This window comes from Malus domestica, chromosome 17, assembly GCF_042453785.1.
Source record: "Malus domestica chromosome 17, GDT2T_hap1".
NCBI lineage: Eukaryota > Viridiplantae > Streptophyta > Magnoliopsida > Rosales > Rosaceae > Malus > Malus domestica.
Window position 1 is genome coordinate 9,470,915 of NC_091677.1, and position 24,281 is coordinate 9,495,195.

The 24,281-nt window shown below is 37.9% G+C and overlaps 3 protein-coding genes and 1 long non-coding RNA gene across 5 annotated transcripts; 3 read left to right on the top strand and 1 right to left on the bottom strand.

The window, feature by feature from the left end:
- Positions 1 to 6,188: 6,188 nt before the first annotated feature.
- On the top strand, positions 6,189 to 9,502 carry LOC103417180 (uncharacterized). 2 transcript variants are annotated; one of them, XM_008355372.4, is made up of 11 exons: positions 6,189 to 6,411; positions 7,035 to 7,168; positions 7,573 to 7,654; positions 7,812 to 7,885; positions 7,997 to 8,098; positions 8,197 to 8,286; positions 8,397 to 8,471; positions 8,572 to 8,604; positions 8,707 to 8,787; positions 8,952 to 9,011; positions 9,101 to 9,502. In XM_008355372.4, exons 1-11 carry the CDS (start codon positions 6,357 to 6,359, stop codon positions 9,275 to 9,277), a joined length of 963 nt encoding a protein of 320 aa, XP_008353594.1. In that variant the 5' UTR covers positions 6,189 to 6,356; the 3' UTR covers positions 9,278 to 9,502. The 2 variants fall into 2 exon arrangements, with proteins under 2 accessions (XP_008353594.1, XP_008353595.1); XM_008355373.4 differs by having other exon boundaries at positions 7,815 to 7,885.
- A 2,912-nt stretch (positions 9,503 to 12,414) lies between these two features.
- LOC103417179 (eukaryotic translation initiation factor 1A) lies at positions 12,415 to 14,252 on the top strand. The gene is made up of 2 exons (XM_008355371.4): positions 12,415 to 12,845; positions 13,584 to 14,252. Exon 2 carries the CDS (start codon positions 13,601 to 13,603, stop codon positions 14,039 to 14,041), a length of 441 nt encoding a protein of 146 aa, XP_008353593.1. The 5' UTR covers positions 12,415 to 12,845; positions 13,584 to 13,600; the 3' UTR covers positions 14,042 to 14,252.
- A 158-nt stretch (positions 14,253 to 14,410) lies between these two features.
- LOC139193743 (uncharacterized) lies at positions 14,411 to 15,484 on the bottom strand. The gene is made up of 2 exons (XR_011578202.1): positions 14,703 to 15,484; positions 14,411 to 14,578 (listed from the first exon to the last, which is right to left on the bottom strand). It is a non-coding gene; the product is annotated as an uncharacterized lncRNA (long non-coding RNA).
- A 6,805-nt stretch (positions 15,485 to 22,289) lies between these two features.
- LOC103404973 (eukaryotic translation initiation factor 1A) lies at positions 22,290 to 24,259 on the top strand. The gene is made up of 2 exons (XM_008343934.4): positions 22,290 to 22,527; positions 23,603 to 24,259. Exon 2 carries the CDS (start codon positions 23,620 to 23,622, stop codon positions 24,058 to 24,060), a length of 441 nt encoding a protein of 146 aa, XP_008342156.1. The 5' UTR covers positions 22,290 to 22,527; positions 23,603 to 23,619; the 3' UTR covers positions 24,061 to 24,259.
- Positions 24,260 to 24,281: the final 22 nt, after the last annotated feature.

Below are 24,281 nucleotides of genomic sequence, written 5' to 3' on the forward strand. Positions count from 1 at the left end.
GTTATTTTCTGCAAAGCCCCACGGCCCCACCCATATTAGTACCCAATCATACTGTTCCTTTGGACCACATATTGTGTGGAGCCCATTTACAGTTTTGTCCAATTATGTGACGACATGTGGATTAGTATTCATGACTCATGGCAGCTTCTAGTTTTTTCATTGTCTTTGTTTTTGGACGTGAACAACTCAAATGGATAATGGAGAAAGTTACTGACAATTTCTTTAAGAAAAAATATGACTTTTACAAACCTCTTTTGGTTTTCACACATCTTTGTTTAAACATGATGTCGAATTCCGTTTGATTTATCCGATTCAATTATTAAAAATATAGAGGATTGTGTAAAAAGCTAAAAGTTTTTGTCAAAGAAGTTTACCTATTATAAACTGTCATGACAACGGTATTTCAACTCAATTATGTAATTAGTCAATTTCCCCTTGTACTTGTAAGGATTGGCTAATTCACCCTCCCCTCAACTTTAATTTTGGTCAATTTACCCTCCTCAACTCTCATAATTAGTCAATTTGCACCATACTGTTAATTTTTTTAATTTTCCATCTATTCTTTCGTTAAGTAAGTATCCACATGACTACCTTTGAAAGGCAAAAAAAGTCAATTTGCACCCTACTGTCATTTTCCATTAAGTAGTTTCCCTACACCTTACTAGAGGTAGACGAGACCGAGAAAGGAGGCGATGGGGTGTGGGCAGCTGCAAACTGCAAAAGTAGCATATCAAATTGACTGGGCCGCAAACAGCGGAGGAGGGAGGCGTTGGCGGCAATCACGGGCTCAGCTTGGAGAAAAGGAAGAAGAACATAAATTTTGAAGAAAAGGAAGAAGATAGAAGGTGTAAGGGAAATGACTTTTTTGCCCTTTAAAGGCAGTCATGCATATACCAACTTAACTGAAAAATAGATGGAAAATTAAAAAAAATTAATAGTAGGGTGCAAATTGACTAATTATGAGAGTTGGGGGGGGGGATTGGCCAAAATTAAAGTTGAGGGAGGAAATTGACTAATTATGAGAGTTGATGGGGCGAAATTGGCCAATCCTTACAAGTTCAGGGGGTAAATTGATGAATACCTCATTAGAAAAATTATAGCATTCAGCGTCAATAATACAAACACATGCCACATCTAAATATTTATCTACAATACTATATGATATATTATTGTATCATTAACACAAAGCATTATTAGAAAAACGTAAGTAGCTTTACTGATTTTGGTGCACCCAATGGCTAGGCCCAAAGTCAAGCCTAGTAAGATATCTCAACGAAACAATCGTTTAAAAGAGTTGAACCCAAAAAAAGCCACGGCCATTGCTGGCGCTCTGAAAACAATGGCTTTTCCCGCTTGGCACAAACTCTTCACTCGTCGCTTGTCCTCTTATTTCTTTGACCCCCTCCACCTCATCGTTCTCGCAGAGTCGTCGTCACAGGTACTTTCTATCTCCTCCCTTTTCTGTCTCTCATTCTCTCTGTAATCTTAGCTTGGTACGCTCTGGTATGCAAGGTTGGGCATGGTGACGCCATTGGGTTGCGGGGTGGAGACGACGTGGAAGAGATTCATAGAAGGCGATTGCGTAAGGGCACCGACCCCTGAAGATATCAAGATGAACAACTTTGATTCAAACACCTAATCGTACACCTTCGACAAGCTCACCTTCAAGGTTGTTGCAATCGTGCCCTGTGGAAGTAAACCAAGTGAATTCAACGAGGAATTCTATGTGATTTCGATGCAATGTTCAAACTAGCAAATGCCTTCTCCATGCTACTCTCACCATGCCTATCAAGTCTTTGTTCATAACCCTTTAAAATGGCAACCACATCCTAAGCATCTATGGTTTCCAAATCCTTAGTATTTTCTATCACTGCTGCAATACTATCATACGATTTAGGCAAGCTAATTAACAGTATCTAGACAATTCTTTGATTACTCAGATTTTCACCATAACTTCTTATTTGATTAATAAGATCAAATAGTTTAGCAATACACAGAGAATGATTCATTATCATTCATGTAAGTATATTCAAAATCTCGTCTAAGACCTTGAAGTTTCACATATCTTACTTGCTTATCAGTTATCACCAACAAATTCTTGTTTCAGAATATCCCACGCAGCCTTTGCACTTTCCTGGGTTGCGATCCTCAAGAAAATTTGATCTGAAATAGCACCTTAGATGATTCCCAGTGCTCTAGCATCCTTGACCACATTCTTTTGTATCCGCTTCTTATCCACCTCCGTAAGCTCATCCTCCTTCTTCGTTGGAGTATCATAACCCTTCTCAACCAGATCCCACAACTCATGTGAATGGAAAATGGTCTTCATTTTGATTTTCCAGAAATCAAAATTCTCACCATTAAAGACTGGTGCTCTGAGTTCTCCTCCTCCAAATCTAGCCATGTTAGACTCGATCGCAGATACAAGCTCGAATCATCGCAATGAGCTTTTGCTGTGAATCCGAGCTCAATCCTACACACAGAGACGACGCCCAGAGAATTTAGACCTAACCTGGCTCTGAGGCAATGTTAGTTAATTCGAATTAAACAAGAATTATAACAGTGTTTATGGAAGAGAAACCCAGAAAACTTGAGCAAGAAGAAGAAATGTGATTAGAAAGCTCAGAGGATATCCCTCTGCTATTCTCCCATATATTTCGGACACACATTCTAAGCATGTGAGCTCATACACCAACAATATAACCGTTGGAGGTGAGAAAAAGATAGACACATCTCTAAATTCAATCTCAGCCATCCATTTCATACTACACTGAGATTAAGACACTTGTCCATTATCAAGCCCTATGAGACTTAATCAACACATTACATTTTTAACACACAAGCTCAGCCTATGAGCTAAAGCACAACACTAATCAGTTCATCAATCTACGCACTAACAGTTATCCCTGCGGACTTTTAGTGCTGCAAAATATCTAACTAGTTTAAATTTGGAGCATGTGGGAATACAAGGCTTCTCTGGTCTTGTACCTTGTTCTTCCTTGAAAAGATTGTCCCTCAAAATGTGGATTTGGGAAACTTTGATCTCATCGACATGTTTAAGTTATGCCTTTCCATCGAACATTTGTCATTAACGTCATGTGTTATGCGGAGCAGGGTCTTTCTTTTTCCAGAATCCAGCCTCAAATACTTGGAAATTATATAATGCGCTGGTGCCAGGTTGATTGTAGTTCGTGCTATGTATCTCGAATCTTTTAAATTTGTTTCAGGTTCAGATCAAAGCTGGAGAATGAGATTGGAAGAGCTCGCGATCATGGGAGCTAAGAACCTGAGAAATTTTGTATTATGTGGAAGCAAATTCTATGTGAGGGATGCCTTTATTAATCCAAAAGTAACGTTTTTCCTTTTTAATGGTTTTGTGAAGTCGATCTCTTCAATTAAATTGGCTCCTACAGGCTCATCAGAACACTTATCTGCGCTGAGAGATTATCTCGAAAGTTTTGATTGCTCCGAAGACATATCCCTCTATATTCAAGATGCCAAGGTATATATATCCGTCACTTTACAGTTTGTGTATTTATTCATCTAATATTCCACGTTCTGCAGTTGATTCCTTACTAAAAATTTCCTTTTTAATTCTCTGTGTTGTGTGAACGGTGTAGTCCTTCATCTTTCCAGAGAGTTTCAGAAAGACCTGCTCTCCACGATTGCGTAATCTCAAATATAACGTCACGGCCAAGATGCCTCCGGCAACTGAGGCAGAAGATTCCGAGTTGAGGGACTCCTTGCTTTGGATAGCACCTTCTGCATATATACCACAAATCGAACACTGGACATAATGAAATGGAGGACCGATGATTTTTAGTTGTTTTCACTTTCGAAGTTTAGGGTTTCATACAATCTTCTTCATTTATTCGAAGTTTAGACTTTCAGTTAATCTCTAGCACAAAAGAAATTAAATTTTTTTACTTCTTCATGTGAATGGTTTCGTTGAAGACAGTTCGTATTTACTTCAGTATGAACTAATTTCATGCAGTAATTAATGGATGAGTATACGTAAACTGTTTTCCCGCAATGAATGAAATTAAATCGGTTGAAGACCATTAACCATGTAGCAGCTAGCAAGCAGTTTTCTCTAACAAAACCATGTACACCGGAATTGTTACAAACGTAGAACAAGTTATATGTTACAATTTCTCACATTCAACGAGCGGAAGGGTTCTTCTTCTTCCCTCTCATCCTTACATACGAACATTGAACTGCGCTATTCAAAAAGGAACGCTGAGGCTTTAAATCCTCGTAAGGAAAGTCCAGGTCACGAATGATGTATGCATTTAGACAAAGTTGTGCAGAAGCCATTTAAGACTGATTGCGATGCCGCATATATTACGTCCCTGCAGACCATGATTCTTGAACTCGAGCGTTTTGAAGGGTGAAGCCGTGAATGATTGGTAAAGGGAATTCCTTGAGAAAACCGAGACACTTTTGGGAGATGACAACGGATGCGAAGGCTTGGTCGGCAACTTGGACTTGCAGGTGGGTCGGCGGTGAAAGGAAGAAGGAAGCTATGAGGAGGAAGAGAACAGTTGGTGGCGCCATTGAAGTGTCTGGAGAAGAGAAGACAAAGAGGACTGATTCCTTTTTTTTTTTTTTTTTTTTTTGTCTTGGTGTTGGCTTCGGCGCAAGGACAAACATCGAAAAGAGCGCAAAGATTTAAAAACTAAACAAAACTCTTGGTATGTGAAATGTCCAAAACACCCCCAGAGTTTTTGGCGTTGTTTGGTGGGTGAGCTTTTTGGTGGAATAAAACTTTAGGGAGAGTTTCACAACCTGCGGTAGGGCATACCCACCATCTCGGGTCGATATGATTTATGTGTATCATTTAATTATCAGTTGTCTTTGGTAGTGGTGGATTCAGGATTTTAAATTCGAGGGATCCCAATAATAAAGATCAAAAAATTTATAGACAAAAAATAATATTGAAAATTTAAATATAATACATTTCATTCAAAAATCATATGCAAAACAAAATTACAAATTATAAAATCATAATTCAAGCGTCCATTACGAGGTTTCATAAGTTACTAGGGAGTATCTAAGTTATTGATTATCTATTATGGACCACTAAATTTAAAACACCGGTCAAATAAAACTCTCCCCAAACTTCCACTATCTTTCTAACCAAACACACCATTTTACTCTTTTACTAGTTTCCAAACATCCATTTTCTCTCTCACTAAGAACACAGATGTCATACCTCCACCAACTGCCTCCCTCCCATTCTCCTGAAGCCATGGCAGCTCCACCCCTAAATTTCACCAACCCATGACAGATCATATCCATCTTACTAACCTTATGTAGGAAATTTCACCCATAAGAAAAATTACTAAGGTGGTTGAAATAATTTGGGGAAATTTGGGCTTATGTACTGCCCTGCCAGACGACAGAGAAAGGTTGGAGGAGAAGTGGGTGGCATCGATGGATGAGACCATGGCAGAAGCAAGGAGGAGAGAGGCTGGAAGGGTCCCTATTTTCTTTCTTCTCCGTGCGCGGTCATCTTCTCCGAGAAGAAGACAACCACTGCAACCTGCAACCTACAACCTGCACATACCTCATGCTCGAGTACGAAGGGTCCCTCCCTCCCCATTCTCCTGAAGCCATGGCAGCTCCACCCCAAATTTCACCAACCCATGACAGATCATATCCATCTTACTAACTTTATGTAGGAAATTTCACCTATAAGAAAAATTACTAAGGTGGTTGAAATAATTTGGGGAAATTTGGGCTTATGTACTGCCCCACCAGACGATAGAGAAAGGTTGGAGGATAAGTGGGTGGCATCGATGGATGAGACCATGGCAGAAGCAAGAAGGAGAGAGGCTGGAAGGGTCCCTATTTTCTTTCTTCTCCGTGCGCGGTCATCTTCTCAGAGAAGAAGACAGCCACTGCAACCTACAACCTACAACCTACACATACCTCATGCTCGAGTACGAGGGGTTCCCGGAAAATTTCTAGCAGCGATTTAGGATCGTCGACGGGTCCTGGGACCTTCCAAGTTCCTATGTGGATCTGTCTTTGGTCTTCGGTATGAATTTACGTAAGAATTTATAGATTTCACCCATAAAAACTGCTTACAGCGGAACTCAAATGTTACTAAGATTACACACAAGACAACCCTACCAATTTGAGCCAACCGTTGTTGGCTTTGGTGTGAGCCTTAGGAGGGGAGTAAGTTGGGAAAAAAGTAGAGGGAGTAAAGTGGAATTTCCCCTCCACTGCTGCGAATGACACCACGCATTTGGCACAACTTTTAACTTGCCGTTGAATTAAAAATTGGATCTTTTCCTCGTGTGGGGGGAAGAAGAAGAAACAAGAAAAGGAGGCCAAAGCAGCCGAAGATGGCGTTGCAGACGGGGGTATCCGGCTCCAAGGTTCTCATCCTCGTCGGAGCAGGTCAGGATTATTGAATTTTGTTCCTATTTTGCCCTTTTTACTTTGTTTTCTTTCCAGTTTGATCTAAATTCTAGAAATTTGATTGATCAGAAACAAAATTCTGAAACTTTGAAGGATATAACCTTATTGAAACTGAAATTGCACAGATAGCAAGTAAATTTGGGTACAAATAGCAATTAGTTGGTGAACTGAGTGGTAAGTAGTGCGGACTGTCTTTTGGCTGCTATGGCTGCTGGACACAGATTCAGGGTTTAACCTATTTTTCATTCTTCTGGGCGTGTAGATGTTTGTTTATTTTTGCTATAAACTGTTGTAATCTAATGGGATTGGGATTCGAACTTGGTGCAAGGGGGCGGGCACGCCTCCTTGCCCAACTGGCCTAACTCCGCGTCTGCTTCTCTAGGGGTGTAGATTACCAAGTGGATTCTTGTTACTTTCATAAGTAATGATCCTAGTGCTTCAAAAGTATAATTCCTTTCTATTTTAATGAGAATTTTTAGTAGGAAAGGACGGAAAAACAGAATAGAACACGAACGGTTTACAAAACACAGTTTGTATATAGTTCTTTGTACCTTTCCATCTATTACTATTTTCCTCTAACTAGTAAATATTTTGCGATTCAGGCTTGACCAGTTCGATAGTTTTGAGGAGCGGGCGATTGTCTGAACTTATTGCACAGCTTCAGGATATACTGAAGGGTGTAAATGAAGCTGATATCTTGCCTGAGAAGTTTGATAGTGCAATTATCAGAGCTCAGGTATTGCAGCTTGAATTCAATTAGGTTTTTATACTTAAAACAGATTCAAAGTTTGCCAGAGATACCGTGCATCATCTCAGATACTGATGTTTTGTCATGGTCAAACGGTGACAAATGCTACAAGTTTCATCAATTTCGGTTTGAATAGTATTAATATGTGATGGCTCGATCAATATTGTCATCTACTTAAAGTCTTAAACCAAAAATTATATTGAAACTTTATTTATCTTTCTTTTTGAACTCTAGAAGTTGAGCGTGAAGTGCTATAATACCGGAACTCTTATGGTTTTGTCCTCTTTTTTCAACTGTTTAGTCCATAAATGTGGTTATATTATGCTTGTAGATACATAATTTCTTTGCAGGGTTTGTATAAGTTAATACTTACATTTGTTTTTTACCTTCAGATTCAACAATTGGCTCGAGAAATCAGGGAGTTAACCTCATCTGGCCCTGTAACCGTCTACAATGAGAATTCTTCCTCTAGTGGTATAAACAGTTCTTCAGAGGCTTTATAACGGTTTTGTGATTTTCATAGATTAAAGTTTCTATGAATTGTTCAGAAACCACTTTGCACATTTATTCTCTGCCTGGGAATGATCGGGACTTTATATCGATAGAGATGTTCACATATTTCATGTCACAGCAGGGAGTTATGCTTCATATTTAGTTCCAGCTGCTGCAATTGGTGCAATGGGCTATTGTTACATGTGGTGGAAGGTACCTCTCCAAAAATTTGTCGTGGCAATCACAAACACATTCTATTTAGTTCTGCACTTGTAAGGATTTGTATCATTGCTGATCTACGGGTATGTCTGTGATATCGTGCAGGGCTGGTCATTTTCTGATGTAATGTTTGTAACAAGGCATAATATGGCAAATGCTGTTGCAACAGTGTCCAAACAATTAGAGAATGTGCATGAAACATTGGCGGTAAGTCAGATGTGTTGGCCATGGTGTGGTTGGCTTTTCCAGATGGTAATCCTCAAAAGGGTCTGCAGCACGCTGATGTCTCGACTGTCATTTTGCAGTGTACAAAAAGGCATCTGTCGAAGAAGCTGGAAAACTTGGATTGGAAGGTGGAGGAGCAGAAGGAAATAACTCAGCTTATTGCAAATGATGTATGAAACATTATATTTACGTACTTTCTTTTCAATGATGTATTTACATACTCCGATGTAAATAAGTACTCACTATGATCGTATCCATTTTCCATTTCATTTGAATGCAGGTGAATGAGGTGAAAACAAACCTTTCTCAAATTGGGTTTGATGTAGAAATGATTCATCAGATGGTGTCTGGGTTGGTGAGTTGATATATTTTCTTTAATATGTTCTTTTATGTTGCTCAGAAATGCTTTAAGCTTATCAGAGTACTTATGTTGTATTTGTTAATTGGCTCAACAGGAAGAGAAGGTCGACCTTATTGAGAGCAAACAGGTTATATTTCTGGTTATGCTACGACTTTGGAAATCTTCTGCATTTTTCTATTTTCTTTTCGTCTCTGTAGTCATTGATTTGACCCTTTTGTTTTCAATACAGGATGCAACCAACTCAGGTCTATTGTATCTATGCCAAGTAGCAGATGGCGTCAAAGGTCAGCTGGATACTAAACCCTTACAGGTCAGGATATTTTCTTTTTGTTCTTTAGAAAACTGATTACTAAATGAGCTAGGGGATATATCTAGTTAATCGATGAAATGTGCTTACTGCACGTCAACATTGTCAAGGACCCATCGTCCTCCTCGATCAGTTACTAAGTTATCTTAGTAGTTGTATATCTGCAGAATGTCTCAGCTAAGCTAGGAAAGCATTCACCAATGGCAATAGAGGATAAATCACCCAAGGTAGATTGACCCTCATTTTCTTATGTTTTCCACATTACGCTTTTTTAATATTTGGTTGTAACATGTCCAAACTTCGAAAAATACTTTAGGGCCTTCAATTCTTTGCTGACAATGAAGAACAGAGCACAACGGAGAAATCAATGACAAAAAAGAATGATCCCAACATCTTCCCTGGAGAAAAAGTTCCAGCAATAAAAACAAGAATACACCGGTCATATCCAGTTGGGATTTCTTTGACCCGGGACAAAATGGGCTCGGGTATATGATTTTTTTGTTTGTTTTCATCCTAAGTGATTTATTTCATGAAGGGCCGCCTTCGCAATTCATATTTCATATTGATTCTTGCTGTAACTTCTGACTTTTTGTTCTCTGCTTAAGGAGAATTACAGGGAGTGCAATTTGTGGTTGTCATACATGTATAAAATAAAGTTGAATAGTCTTGTAATTGTGATGGCATTTGTTCAATTTACTGCATCAATGTGTTTTAGAAACATCCGAGTACTATATGCCACATTTGTCGGAGTTAAAACAGAAGCCTCAGTCAGTCCCCCGAATCTATGATCGGGCTTGAGCTCATGGCCGGGAGCTCAAGGTCCGGCGCAGATCAGCTCATGGCCGAGAGCTCATAGCTCTGATCGGACTTGAAACTAACGTAAAAGGTTCAAGATTCACAGCGTCAACTCGAAATAAACTCCGATAGTGTACAAGTGTAATCTCCAGAGAATTTGAGATTGGAACATCAAACATGCATAAAACTTGGGCGTAGTGTTGCAAAAATTCACAGCATTTTGTTAATGGCAAAATCTCGATGGAAGGACATGACCAAGTAAAGGCGAAGAAAGAAAGTCGAGTGATCCAACTCAGTTTCTAGGGACATGGAAGGGTATTAAGAAATGAAATACAGAAATTCTGGTTTGAAAAGGGAACGACTATGTGATCAATTTTTAAGAGTTTTTATTAAACCAATGCTTCCATTTAACGATAATATTGATAACTTTTTTATAAAAAATGTCATGACAAAAAAAAAAGAATGAAGTTATTGACATATACTCGAGGGAATGGCACTTGAAATTAAAAATGAAGAAGCATTCAAAGTCATCGAACTCCACAGTTTTGAAGGACACACTTTTCAAAGACGGAAGGGTTTTGTATTAAAATCTTTGCTTTGTATTATTCTCACATACTCCAAATTTTAACAAGTGATTTTGCAGCACCAACAGTATGCAAGAACAAGGAGAGGTAGCCATTTATTCCGTTCTTTAAAATTTACTTTAGGGCCCTAAGCGGTCGCCTTGCTTGCGCTAGGTCAGGACGGCGCTATTAATCTTTGGAAGGCTGATATCCAACTGTTTGACGCCTCCTCCAGTTGCAAAATTCAACCACTTATCTACCATAGTTGCGTCTCCATCAAAGTACCTCACGCGAAGAATGAATTTGTGCGCAAGATCTGCTCGTTGTTCTTGCGGAATTAACAGTGAATCGCATCCCCAAATAATTATTCTCTACACAAGAATGTCGTCAAAGTATTATGACGGTCGAATATCTTCAGGAAGTGTCATCCAAAGCAACTAGTCATTAAGTCAAAAGAGAGCAGGTTAATGTAACATATACATAAACTAATAAACTGATCGAAAGTATCTATATGACAAAAAATAACAAGTAAAAGACATAAAATTCATAGGCTAAAACTTTGTTCATAGACAATCTCTGCACTCAAGGAAAAAAGTTTTGTAGTATGACGTTGGCTCAACTCATACTGTGTTATCTCATTGCCGTGACATACTACTACGGGTAATTCTAACCCTGCCGAAGGAGCCATCCAGTGCACGGAGTTCCTCAACTCGGGAAGTTCTCCTTTTGTTGGAGATATCCAGGTGATGACCTTCAGATGCTTGAGATTCGGCAATGGTGGAGAGCAGGTCATTCTAAATTTCTTTGGAAAGAAGAGATCCTAAACCGTGCACACAAACAAAAATTTGAGAACGGAATGATTCATTGCAGAACTTGGAATATGGTAGCAAATCAAAAATTCGAAAGTGATCAAACCCATCAAGCATGCATCTATAGATACATGTTATATTTATATACCGTAGCATCATGAACTTTCAGTGTAATTTTTCTGGAGCAGTCAAAACTTTCAAGATAATCTCGTAGAGAAGAAAGGTGGCCCAATGAGCAGTCAAAGGTGGGTAATTCAATGTCTGGTAGTGTGATGCTAGCCTCCCATAACTTTGCAGCCCAAGCGCTAGCCTTAAAAAACCACTGAATGATAAAGAAATATTTGGAATAATGATTGTGGCCTCCACATTATCTTGGCCTGCCCATATTACAAAGTTTCTCAGGTGCTTAGCCGCTCTGAGAGTGACATGCTTCGCTGTGCACCTTTGATCCGAAGTACTTGAAACAAATTTAAACGATTCCAGATTCTTAGCAGCAACTTCAATCTCCTCACAAGTGCATGGTATAATTTTCAAGGATTTGAGACTGGAACTTGAAACAGAAAGTCCCGCAAGTTACATGACGTTAATGCCAAGTACTCGATGGAAGAACTTATCTGGTATGTGGCAGAAATACTTCGTGTTTGGTTTGCATTCTACCTTGTCCTCCCAGTTTTCCTTTGGAAGGCTGATATCCAACTCGTTGACACCTCCCTCGATTGCAAAGTTTAACCACTTACATACAATAGTTGCGTCTCCATCGAAGTACCTCATGTGAAGCTTGAATTTGTATAAGAGCTGCTTGTCATTCTCACGGAATTGATCTAAATACCTGTCCCAATCTTTGATGAAGTTTCTTGGACGTTGATCATCAAAGTTATGATGAACGTTGCCCTCATTAAAATCTAGTACAAAAACTGAAGACCTAAGGCCTTCCCATTGCTTGGAAAGAATGCTCATCTGGGCCGCGGGTGTAGTGGGAAGGAGTGGGAGGATTCGGTTGATAACAGTCTGGTACATGACGTCGCAGCATCAGTTCGGCATCCTTCATGTTTGGGTCATCTTTATTTTCCTTCATGTCGTCTTGCTTTCTGATCTTCTGTGTGGGTTCTTTCGGATGTCGCCTTACACTTTTTGCTTTGCTGGATTTTGTGAATGTCAAGAGAAGAAAGGAGGTTTGTAAATAAAGTAGTAGGAAACCTACCTTGAAGTTCAAGCAATTGGAGACTAGGGTTTTTTCCGGGCCTAAATCGAAACCCTTAAGCCCACATATACCTGTATGATTAAAGCACTGTGAATACCCACTAAAAAAGCAGTGTGAATGAAGACTTTGAAAGATGATTAAAATTTATTATTCACTTGATAACTTTTGTTTCCATTAATATATTAAAATAACTCATATGATGGATTTGTTAGATCTTGACTTTTGCCTATAAAAATTGAAAAATAAAGGAAAGAAGGGAGATGAGAAACATACGAAAGAAAAGAAAAAAAAAGAGGAAGGAAAAGAGAAAAAGAAAGAAAAAAAGTACTATTGCTGCCCTAAAAACGTAGGCACACTCGTCAAACCTCGTAAATATTGTGTTTTATCAACTTTATTCTACGCACACAAATCCTTATTTTCACAACCAGTTGGTATCATACGTTGAGTGTGATTGTGAGAATTAAAAGTAGAAATTTTGTAAAAATCCTATAGGCATCGCCCTCCCTATTCCTCTAAGCTTGGGTCAAATTAATTTTACATCGACCCGGCCCAACTTGAACCCGCTTGACCTTTCGGGGTACAAATACGAGCTGCGTGCTAGGGCTTTCGATTCGATTTCCAGAAGCTCGTTTTTTTCAGATTGTGCTCCTCCGTCGAATCCTCCTTCAAGTTTCGCCTTTTCGCAAACCAGAGGTATTCTCATCCCTATCTTTTTCGTCTTCTGAAATTGTTATCGATTCTAGGGTTTCGTAGTTTTCCTGTAAATCGCTATAGCGGGCTGTGCGTTGAATTTTTTTGGGAGATCTCATCTAATTACATATGGGTTTTTTGAATTTCAGAGAATTTGTTCTTCCTGAGGTTTCTTTTTTATTGGAATTTTTTGTTAATTTTATTGGTATGATTGTTTTTCCCCTAATTTTGATGAATTTTATTTCTTGAAGTTAAATTTATGTTTGAATGATAAAATTTTGAATCTTTTTTTCTTCGAAATCGAAATTAACTGTTGTTTGAGTTAAAGCTGAACGGACCCAGAATCTGTTTTTTTGTTGGAATTTAATTTCTAATTCATTGAAAAAAAAATATTTTGATAACCTATATTTTTAGGGTTTTTTTTTTTTAGGAAAACTAAAAAAAAAAAAAAAAAAACTTATCTTTTAACGAAAAGCCTTTGTTAAAGCTTTGTTATAGGGCCAGTTAAAAATAAAAATATGGTATTTCGTTAAAAGTGAACAGTAACGAAAGTGTTTTACTTTCTTTTTTTTCATTGGTAATTTGAGTTTATATGCTTTATTGTACGTTTTTGTCGGATGAAAATATGTTTTCGTGAACTTCGAGGGTTGTGATCCAGTTTTGGTGTTTGTTGAATAATTTATCAAGTTATGGAAGTGGTTGATATTCATGTTTGAGTACCTGATTGTACTTTGGTTGCAGAAACAGAACTTGTAATCATGCCGAAGAACAAGGGTAAGGGAGGAAAGAACAGGAAGAGAGGTAAGAATGAAGCTGATGACGAAAAGCGTGAGCTTGTGTTTAAGGAAGATGGACAGGAGTATGCCCAAGTGCTCCGAATGCTTGGTAACGGTCGGTGTGAAGCCATGTGCATTGATGGGACCAAGCGACTTTGTCACATCCGTGGTAAGATGCACAAGAAGGTTTGGATTGCAGCTGGTGATATCATTCTTGTCGGCCTTCGTGACTATCAGGACGACAAAGCTGATGTGATCCTCAAGTACATGCCTGATGAGGCTAGGCTCCTGAAGGCATATGGAGAGCTTCCAGAGAATACACGTCTCAACGAGGGTATTGCTGGGGGTATTGATGATGAAGAAACCGAAGGTGGTGTTGACGACTATATTGAGTTTGAGGATGAAGATATCGACAAGATATAGGCTTTCAGGTTAAAACTCTATTTTGATGTTATGTTTTTACCGTTACCGATTGGCAGTTACTTGTCATTAGTATAAGTCAAACTTGGATTGGCAGTTGGCTCTGTATGGTGCTGTATTTCCAGATGGGGAATTGGTCAAGTTCCATGTAACATCTGTTATTACTAATACATTTGATATGTTTGTCTTCTTTTTCGAATAACTAGTTTCATCACGGAGGTACTTCCCTTTTACTCTGTTTACCTTGTTCTGTGTTTCGTTTGTAACAGCGTCGTTGACAACGTTTTGCCTAATTAGTCGTGTGTTTACATTCGTTGGTTTCTTCGGAGAAGATGAGGTTCTTCGAGTTGCATGTTTAAACTCACTCAGGTATCAAGCATCAGATTATATATAAGATATCAGATTATTTACTTGACAGAGATTCTACAGGGAAATCTGTGTTCATTAGAACGAAATATTTCTGCACTTCCTTCTCCCCGTTTGCTTTTCGTTGCGCTCTTCATCTCTTTTGGGTTCCCTCGAACAATCCTTCTTGCTTACCTGTATCAATGTTGAAGCCAGTCATTGAATTGAACGCCGGAACTTAGTAATTTTGTTCTTCAAATATCGATCCTCTTTTGACAAGCTCAGTTCGGATCATAGCTTAAATGGGACAGATCCTTACCTTGGGATACTCTTACCCACACTCGTAGCTTGGCATCGATTTTCGCCTTGATAGGTTTCTCGTAGCCTTGAATCTGGTCTTAGTTGGACTTGAGCCATCCTTCTCTTCTGCTGGTACCGGAAAGTTATCAAATAGGACACCGACTTCATTAGATCCGCAGCTCTCTTTTTCTTCACCTGCAACGTCGAAGAATCTCTTTCCGATGACAAATCGTTGGCTGCTGTGAATTGGTTCAACGTGGTTGCTTATATGACTTTCTGCGGGGGAGATTTCAGCAGGGCGGGTTGCCATCCACCGTTCTAGCCAGCTCCAACCCATGTTCTGTTCTGTGCCATCAGATGTGGTGTGCCTTTTCTTTGAGCAGATCCTTAGCTTCAAACAAATAATACTAAGTTAATTAGTTTCCAAAACCGTAGGAGTCTTAGAACCTCTTTCGATGTAGTCGGTTATTTATCACACACACACACACACACTCTCTCTCCTAGTCACGTGGTTTCTCTTATCTCTCACATCGCATGAGAGAGAGAGAGAGATGTGTTAAATCACCGGTTGCACAATAGAATCCCAACTCTTTTAGGAATGAATTTCAGTATCTGTTGTGAAAGGAGTTCGAAGTTTCCTTGGTCATGTGGGCTTCTATCGAAGATTTATCAAGGATTTCTCAAAAATAACCAAGCCTCTTAGTGATCTTCTTCAGAAAGATGTTGTGTTTGAGTTTGATTCTGAATCCTTGTCAACTTTTAATACCTTGAAGACTCTACCTACTTCAGCCCCTATTCTGACAGCACCTGATTGGAGCCTTCCATTTGAACTGATGTGTGATGCAAGCGATTATGCCTTAGGAGCTGTTTTGGGGCAGCGAAAGGACAAACTTCCGCATGTTCTTTACTACGCAAGCCGCATTTTAAACAATGCATAGCTCAATTATTCCACCACAGAAAAGGAGATGCTTGCTGTAGTATTTGCACTTGACAACTTTCGATCCTATCTTATTTGTTCGAAGGTTATTGTATACACAGATCATGCAGCCTTGAGGTACTTGATGTCTAAAAAGGTTGTAAAACCAAGGCTAATGAGATGGGTTTTTCTTCTTCAAGAGTTTGATCTCGAGATTAAAGACCAAAAGGGGTCCGAAAATGTGGTGGCAGACCACCTGTCAAGGCTTATTCAAGATGGTGAGGTAGAATCAACTGTACCACTTAATGAAGCTTTTCCAGATGAACACTTGTTTGTTGCCCAACATGGAGAAGTCCCATGGTTTGCTGATTTCGTAAATTATTTGGCTAGTGGTGTGATTCCAAAAGATTTTAGTTTTCAACAAAAGAAGAAATTTCTCTCCATGGTCAAGCACTATTTTTGGGATGATCCGTACTTGTATAAACATTGTCCAAATCAAGTGATTCATAGATGTGTACCCAAAGATGAGCAAATCAGCATTCTCAATCATTGCCACTCCCTTGCGTGTGGGGGACATTTCAGTGCCTAAAAATCAGCAGCAAGGGTTCTCCAATTTGGGTTTTTTTGGCCCTCTTTATTCAAGGATTCACATGTTTTTGTTGCCTCTTGTGATCGCTGTCAAAGGACCGAAAATATTTCTCGTAGAAATCAGATGCCTCTTAATAATATTCTAGAAGTTGAACTCTTCGATGTGTGGGGAATTGATTTTATGGGGCCATTTCCTTCTTCTTTCTTGAACAAGTATATATTGGTAGCAGTTGATTATGTGTCGAAATGGGTGGAAGCTGTTACCGTTCCTACAAATGATGCTCGAGTTGTTCTCCAATTTTTGAAGGCAAATATATTCACCCGCTTTGGGACCCCTCGTGCTATTATTAGTGGCAGAGGAACTCACTTTTGTAATAAGCAATTTGAAGCTCTCTTGGCAAAGTATGGAATCACACATAAGGTTGCTACACCTTATCACCCTCAAACAAGCGGACAAGTGGAAATTTCAAATCGGGAAATCAAGCAGATTATGGAGAAGACTGTGAGTGCTTCGAGAAAAGATTGGTCGAAGAAGTTAGACGATGATTTATGGGCATATCACACTGCTTTCAAAACTCCAATTGGCATGTCTCATATCGACTTGTTTTTGGTAAAGCATGTCACTTGCTGGTTGAGCTGGAACACAAGGCTTTCTGGGCAATCAAGACATTGAATTTTGACATGGAAGCAACTGGGAAGAAAAGATTGTTACAACTTAACGAGATGGAAGAATTCCAAAACGATGCATATGAAAATGCCAAGATCTATAAAGAAAGAACTAAGAAGTGGCATGATCAGAACATTCTGCGGAAATAATTTTATGTCGGACAGAAGATGTTGCTGTACAATTCCATATTAAAGTTGTTTCTTGGAAAGCTTCGTTCTCGGTGGTATGGTCATTTCGTGGTAGTGCAAATTTATCCATATGGCACGGTGGAAATTCAGAATTTGGAGTTGAGAAGCATATTCAAGGTTAATGGTCAAAGATTGAAGCCTTATGTGGAAACAAATTTTGATACCATGAAGACGGTGACCTCGCTTCGAGATCCAGCATAAACATCATATAGTTCGGCTGAAGACTATAAATTTAGCGCTCTATAGGAGGCAACCCATGCTTTTATCATCATTTTTATTTGTTTTATTTAATTCAGTTTTGATGTTTGTTTTCTGCCTTCTTTGTTCGGCTACTTGCTGATAGATTTCTGTTGGTGTAGGGACGTCTAGCTGCCACATCATAATGATTGAAACCATGAATGTTTAAGTTTGGGGGTGGCTACTGCATTGAACACCATGGCTGCCATGTGAAGCATAAACCAGGGGAGTTTCTCTGTCCAAGTGATATTACTCATTCATCTTCCCTTTCTTCTTTTTAAGTACCTTATTTCTAGACATTGAGGACAATGTCTCATCCAAGTTTGGGGGTAGGAGTGAGATTTTTAAGTCCTGGTATCAGAAATTTGTTTAATGTGAGTGTTTCATTTGAAATAAGCATGTTGTTTTTAACTGCCTGGATCATCCCTTTTTAATTATTTACTTTTAGTTAGTATTTTGGTTGAAAAAAAAAAAAACTAAAACAAATCAGAAGCATTCAGTTTCAAAAAAAATAAATATATATATTGTTTTTATTTCTTGTTTTCAGTGAGATTTTTGTTAGTTTCCCGACCCAATGATGAAATTGAATTGAGTTTGAACCATGGTTATTGTGAAAGTCGTAAGCATGTTTTAAGTGAATCTCTTTATTCTTTTGTTAGCTTTGCTTTGTACATGTTCGATCATCCTTGGAAAACTGAATGCACATAGCCTTGTTGATGTAATACTAAAGCATGGTTTAACACTTCATATGTGAATATAGTGACTTAATGTAATCCTTGTGAGCTTTTGAGCCTATTCTATGGTTGAACTATCATGCATCAATCACATTTATTCTCGTGCGTATGATCTCATTCTTACATGTATCTCTAGAACTTGCTTTATACCTCTCGAATCATTCATCAATTCATGCAATAACTTGGAAGTGATATAGGCTATTTTTGGATCGTTTGAGCCTTTCATGCCTACCTTATATGCTATCTTTATCTTTAGTAGCCCGTTGAGCCTTTAACTAAGCCATTTCTTTGCTAGGCACATCTCTTTACCATGCTTCGATATTGGAGTTGAGCCCATACACAGAAATCGATCCCTTATTGTTTTGAGAAAGTATTACAAAGGTTGTGCTTTTGGGGTTTTGTTTATATAGAAAAAGTGGATGGAGCGTGTGTATTACAATGAAATGTGAATTTGAGGGGTGATGTAGCTTTGCAGATTTGAGCATGATTAAAAAAAGAAGAGGGAAATGGTTAAAAATCTGCAGGGTACTATCATTAGTTGTGGTGGTATGAGTTTCAACATTAAAAAAAAATTAAAAAGAAAACAACAAGAAAAAAAAGAGTGATGAGATGTTGAAAATGTGTTTTGCACAAGCTTACTTCTAATCTTAAGTGTCAATGTTATCAAAAGTAAAGCTTGAGAATGCAGTTGTATGTTTTAGAGGACTAATCTTTGGATGCAAAATATAAATTTTCATTTGAAGTTGAGTAGGGGAGCAGCAAGTGCTACGGGTTATGTTGTTTGCTTTCAATTTGAGTGGGTGTGATATTGGTGTTGGAAAACTACTAATGTGTACTTTCTCAAAAATTTTGGTTTCCATATCCTTTCTTTCATTAGCCTATCACCCATAGCCCCATTACAACCCAACTAAAGTCCTATAGATTCAAGTAATTACATGATATTAATAGCGAGGTAGGTTGACAAACAAGCATTTGGTGGCATGTTTGATTAAGATCACTTGAGTGAAACACAGTACCCAGAAATATGAGTGAATGAATGTATGCCCGGTGAGGATGTTACTTGTTTGCATATGATGATTTTAAGAAGCTTAGAATTGCATTGGCATGGTTATAGCACACACTACACTTCAAGGATGATTGAAAGGTTTTTGCTAAGAATTGGAATGTGGTTGATTCACTTGCTTTGTGCTTACTATGGATTTGATTATGATGTATCTTGAAAAGAAAAAAAAAATTCGATGAGGCTCACGTAGAGGGAAACTAACGCTTTCCATGCTATTACTTTTTCATGAATTTCTTTTGTTTGCTCGAGGACAAGCAAGATGTAAGTTTGGGGGTATTTGATGAGCGCATATTTTACTACTTATTTTATTTTGAAAGCTACATTTTCTTGTGTCATGTTTGTTCTAAATGAATGAAATTACATGGTTTTGAGAAAAATATGAATTCAATCCTTTTAAGTTCAATTCAAGTAAAGTAGCTGGAATTTGGTTTTGTTTAGTAAGTGGATTGAGTTGAAGTGTGTATGTCATATTTTATTTTTTAAAGTCAAAATTGGTCTTAAGTGATATTCACGAGTTGGGAAAATTTTAATTACATTTTTGGCTCATCCAAATCTTATGCAAATCTTTCCTTTATAAATTAGACAATAGCTTATTTGGTTGAATTTTTCTGTAGGGATCATATTGCTTTACAAGTCTAAAAGGAGCGTTGACTTGTCAACTAGACCATTCACTTGTGCGTGGCTTCTTACCAATTGCATGGAAAAGAGTTTTTATTGTTTTTTGTTCCAAAAGAAAGGGAAGGCTGCGTTCACCTCTCGCATTCTACATGGGTAGCCAACCAATTCCATTTCAAGAAAAAGAAAAGAAAATGATAGTGTTCAATTCTACACACCACCAGAGATAGTACTTCACACACACTAAATTTTCAATCGGTGGATCTCTGCAAAAAGATGAATTTGGAGCATTGGGTTGATTATCTTAACTTTTGGAGTCTAGGCAATTTTCGAAAAGTGGCAAAGACAACTTGGAAGGTGAAATTTGAGTTGCACAATTGGGGGAGAACGGAAAAGGAAAGCAGAGGAATGTTGTTCCCATATTTTCTTGCTCCTAATATGTTTGATTTTCTTGTGGTGTGTTCTCTTATATTATGGGTTTTGGCGTGAAGGCATTAAAGAGAGATTTGGCCGTTGATGTTTTAAATGGATTTACTGAGTTATTGAAATCAAGGGGTAAACAACAGCAGGGAGATCAAAGGCACATGTTTGATGCTAATAGATTCAGAATTCATTTGGGTGCTTTAATGTACCAAAGAGTGGCCAACACATAATTGAAAACTTCTACCGTTTCCTCTCTTTTACTGTAAGCAATCAATTGGGGTTAAGCTTTCATCGGTTACGGAAACGTAAAAGGGGAAAAGAAGGAGAGGAATGACGGATCAGACGGAAGGGACATACGAAAGACAACAACAGCAACGGCGCACAAGGATTTTTCAGCGTTTTTTCTAAACTCAATTTTTTTCTCATTTTTATTATGAATTCAATAATATTTTTTATTATGTTTTGGTACTAATTTTCCTTAGCTAGGGCTATGATGTAGCCAGGACTATGAATGCTTATATTCTCAAGTGAATTATTTCAAGTTTTCAGTTTCATTGAGTATCGTTTGCTGTGTTTATATGCTTGGTTTTAATCTTGGTGATTAGCTACCATCTTGACTTTTACTTGGTAAATTTGATGCAAGTTGTGCAGATGCCATATTTTCAACTTGAGTGATAGCTTCTTGCAAATATATACTATGAATTACCTAGTATTTGATGCCATACTCTAGGATTTGTGTAGTCTTTATATAAATTTCTATTGATCGTAATGAGTTTCATGATGTTTAACTATTCTAGATGCCATGGATGGTTGCAAATTGGGATATACGTAATAGTCTAGATGCTGTAGATATTACATGTGTTAGGGAGATTTGACTATCAATGAGGTTGAGTACTTGTTAATAGTTCACTGCAGAAAATAAGTTGGATTGGTTATGGTGAGTCGGATGCTCTAGCGTTTTACTCGATTGAATTACAATTTGTGTACTTGGCTGCCTCTTTTTGCATTGTAATCAAACTTTCTTGTTTTCATTTGTTTTTACTATTAGTTTCAATTCTCAAATCCATCTTTCATCAATATTTGCTAATTTTACTTCATTGTAATTGGATTTAAGTTAGTTGATAAGAATTAAATCATTTTCGGAGGGATGATATTAAATGCTTGCTTTCTATATTATCAAACGATTCGTACGCTTGCGAGCATAAAATTTGGAACTAAGTTGGGCTAATTTTGGTTAGTTTAAATTTCGCAATACTTACGTACAATAGTTGCGTCTCCATCGAAGTACATCATGAATTTGTACAAGAGCTGCTTGTCATTCTCACGGAATTGATACCCCTCCCAATCTTTGATGAAGTTTCTTGGACGTTGATCATCAAAGTTATGATAAACGTTGCCCTTATTTAAATCTAATACAAAAACTGAAGACCTAAGGCCTTCCCATTGCTTCGAAAGAAAGCTCATCCAGGCCGCGGGTGTAGTGGGAAGGAGTTGGAGGATTCGGTTGATAACACAGTCTAGTACATGACGTCGCCGCATCAGTTCGGCATCCTCCATGTTTGGTTCATCGTTATTTGCCTTCATGTCGTCTTGCTTTCTGATCTTCAAACCCTTTTGTGTACGGGTTCTTTGGGATGTCGGCTTACACTTTTGCTTTGCTGGAATTTGTGAATGTCAAGAGAAGAAAGGAGGTTTATAAATAAAGTAGTAGGAAACCTACCTTGAAGTTCAAGCAATTGGAGACTAGGGTTTTTTCTGGGCCTAAATCGAAACCTTTAAGCCCACATATACTTGGATGATTAAAATAGTGTGAATGCCTACTTAAAAAGCAGTATGAATGAAGATTTTGAAAAATGATTAAAGTTTATTATTAATATATTAAAATAACTCATATGATGAGTTTGTTAGGTCTTGACTTTTGCCTATAAAAGATTGAAAAATAAAGGAAAGAAGGGAGATGAAAAAAAATATGAAAGAAAAGAAAGAAAAGAGGAAAGGAAAAGAGAAAAAAAGAAGAAAAAAAATACTATTGCTGCCCTAAGAACGTAAGCACACTCGTCAAACCTCGTAAATATTGTGTTTTATCTACTTTATTCTACGCACACAAATCCTTATTTTCACAACAAGTTGGTATTATACGTTGAGTGTGATTGTGAGAATTAAAAGTAGAAATTTTGTAAAAATTCTATAGGCACCGCCCTCTCTCTCCCTACTCCTCTAAGCCCAAACCTCTAACATTCGGGTCAAATTTATTTTATATCGACCCGGCCCAACTTGAACCCGCTTGACCTTTTGTGGTACAAATACGAGATGCGTGCTAGGTCTCTCGATTCGATTTCCAGAAGCTCGGTTTTTTCAGATTGTGCTCCTCCGTCGAATCCTCCTCCAAGTTTCACCTTTTCGCAAACTTGAGGTATTCTCCTCCCTATCTTTTTCGTCTTCTGAAATTGTTATCGATTCTAGGGTTTCGTAGCTATAGTGGGCTGTGCGATGAATTTTTTTGGGGGATCTCAGCTAATTACATATGGGTTTTTGAATTTCAGAGAATTTGTTCTTCCTGAGGTTTCTGTGTTATTGAATTTTTTTGTTAATTTTATTGGTTTGATTGTTTTCCCCTAATTTTGATGAATTTTATTTCTTGAAGTTAAATTTATGTTTGAATGATAAAATTTTGAATCTTTTTTTTCTTCGAAATCGAAATTAACTGTTGTTTGAGTTAAAGCTGAACAGACCCAGAATCTATTTTTTGTTGGAATTTAATCTCTAAGAGTAAACTATCGATTTGCCCCCTGAACTATCACCCAACTTTCGATTTGCCCCTGAACTTTTTAATTGGAAAATTAAGGACTTAAACTAATTTTTTTTGGCCGATTTGCCCCTGCTGTTAATTTTTCATTCATTCCATCCAAATTTCTGTTAAATGGAAGCATATGCACAACATGTGTGGGTAGTTCGGTCACTTCATTTTTTAAAATAATTGAAAACCTTAGATTTCTAAAATATAAACCTATGCAAATATGTGTGATTCTATAGCTTTTCTGTCTGAAGGTCTAGTGAAATGACGCTTTTGTCCAAAAATGAGAGTTACGTGGTTTGCACATGATAAGAGTTAACGTTAATTTGGATGAAATTTATGAAAAACTAACGGTAGGGGGGAAATCGGCCAAAAAAATTAGTTTAAGTCCTTAATTTTCCAATTAAAAAGTTCAGGGGCAAATCGAAAGTTGGGTGATAGTTCAGGGGGCAAATCGACAGTTTACTCAATCTCTAATTCAAAAAAAAATAATTTGTTAACCTATATTTTTAGGGTTTTTTTTTTCATTGGTAATTTGAGTTTATATGCTTTGTTGTACGTTTTTATCGGATGAAAATATGCTTTCGTGAATTTTGAGTGTTTTGATCCAGTTTCGGTGTTTGTTGAATAATTTATCAAGTTATGGAAGTGGTTGATATTTAAGTTTGAGTACCTGATTGTACTTTGGTTGCAGAAACAGAACTTGTAATCATGCCAAAGAACAAGGGTAAGGGAGGAAAGAACAGGAAGAGAGGTAAGAACGAAGCTGATGACGAAAAGCGTGAGCTTGTGTTTAAGGAAGATGGACAGGAGTATGCCCAAGTGCTCCGAATGCTTGGTAACGGTCGGTGTGAAGCTATGTGCATTGATGGGACCAAGCGACTTTGTCACATCCGTGGTAAGATGCACAAGAAGGTTTGGATTGCAGCTGGTGATATCATTCTTGTCGGCCTTCGTGACTATCAGGACGACAAAGCTGATGTGATCCTCAAGTACATGCCTGATGAGGCTAGGCTCCTGAAGGCATATGGAGAGCTTCCAGAGAATACACGTCTCAACGAGGGTATTGCTGGGGGTATTGATGATGAAGAAACCGAAGGTGGTGTTGACGACTATATTGAGTTTGAGGATGAAGATATCGACAAGATATAGGCTTTCAGGTTAAAACTCTATTTTGATGTTATGTTTTTACCGTTACCGATTGGCAGTTACTTGTCTTTAGTATAAGTCAAACTTGGATTGGCAGTTGGCTCTGTATGGTTTTATATTTCCAGATGGGGAATTGGTCATGTTCCATGTAACATCTGTTATTACTAATATATTTGATATGTTTGTCTTCTTTTTTGAATAACTAGTTTCGTCACGGAGGTTCT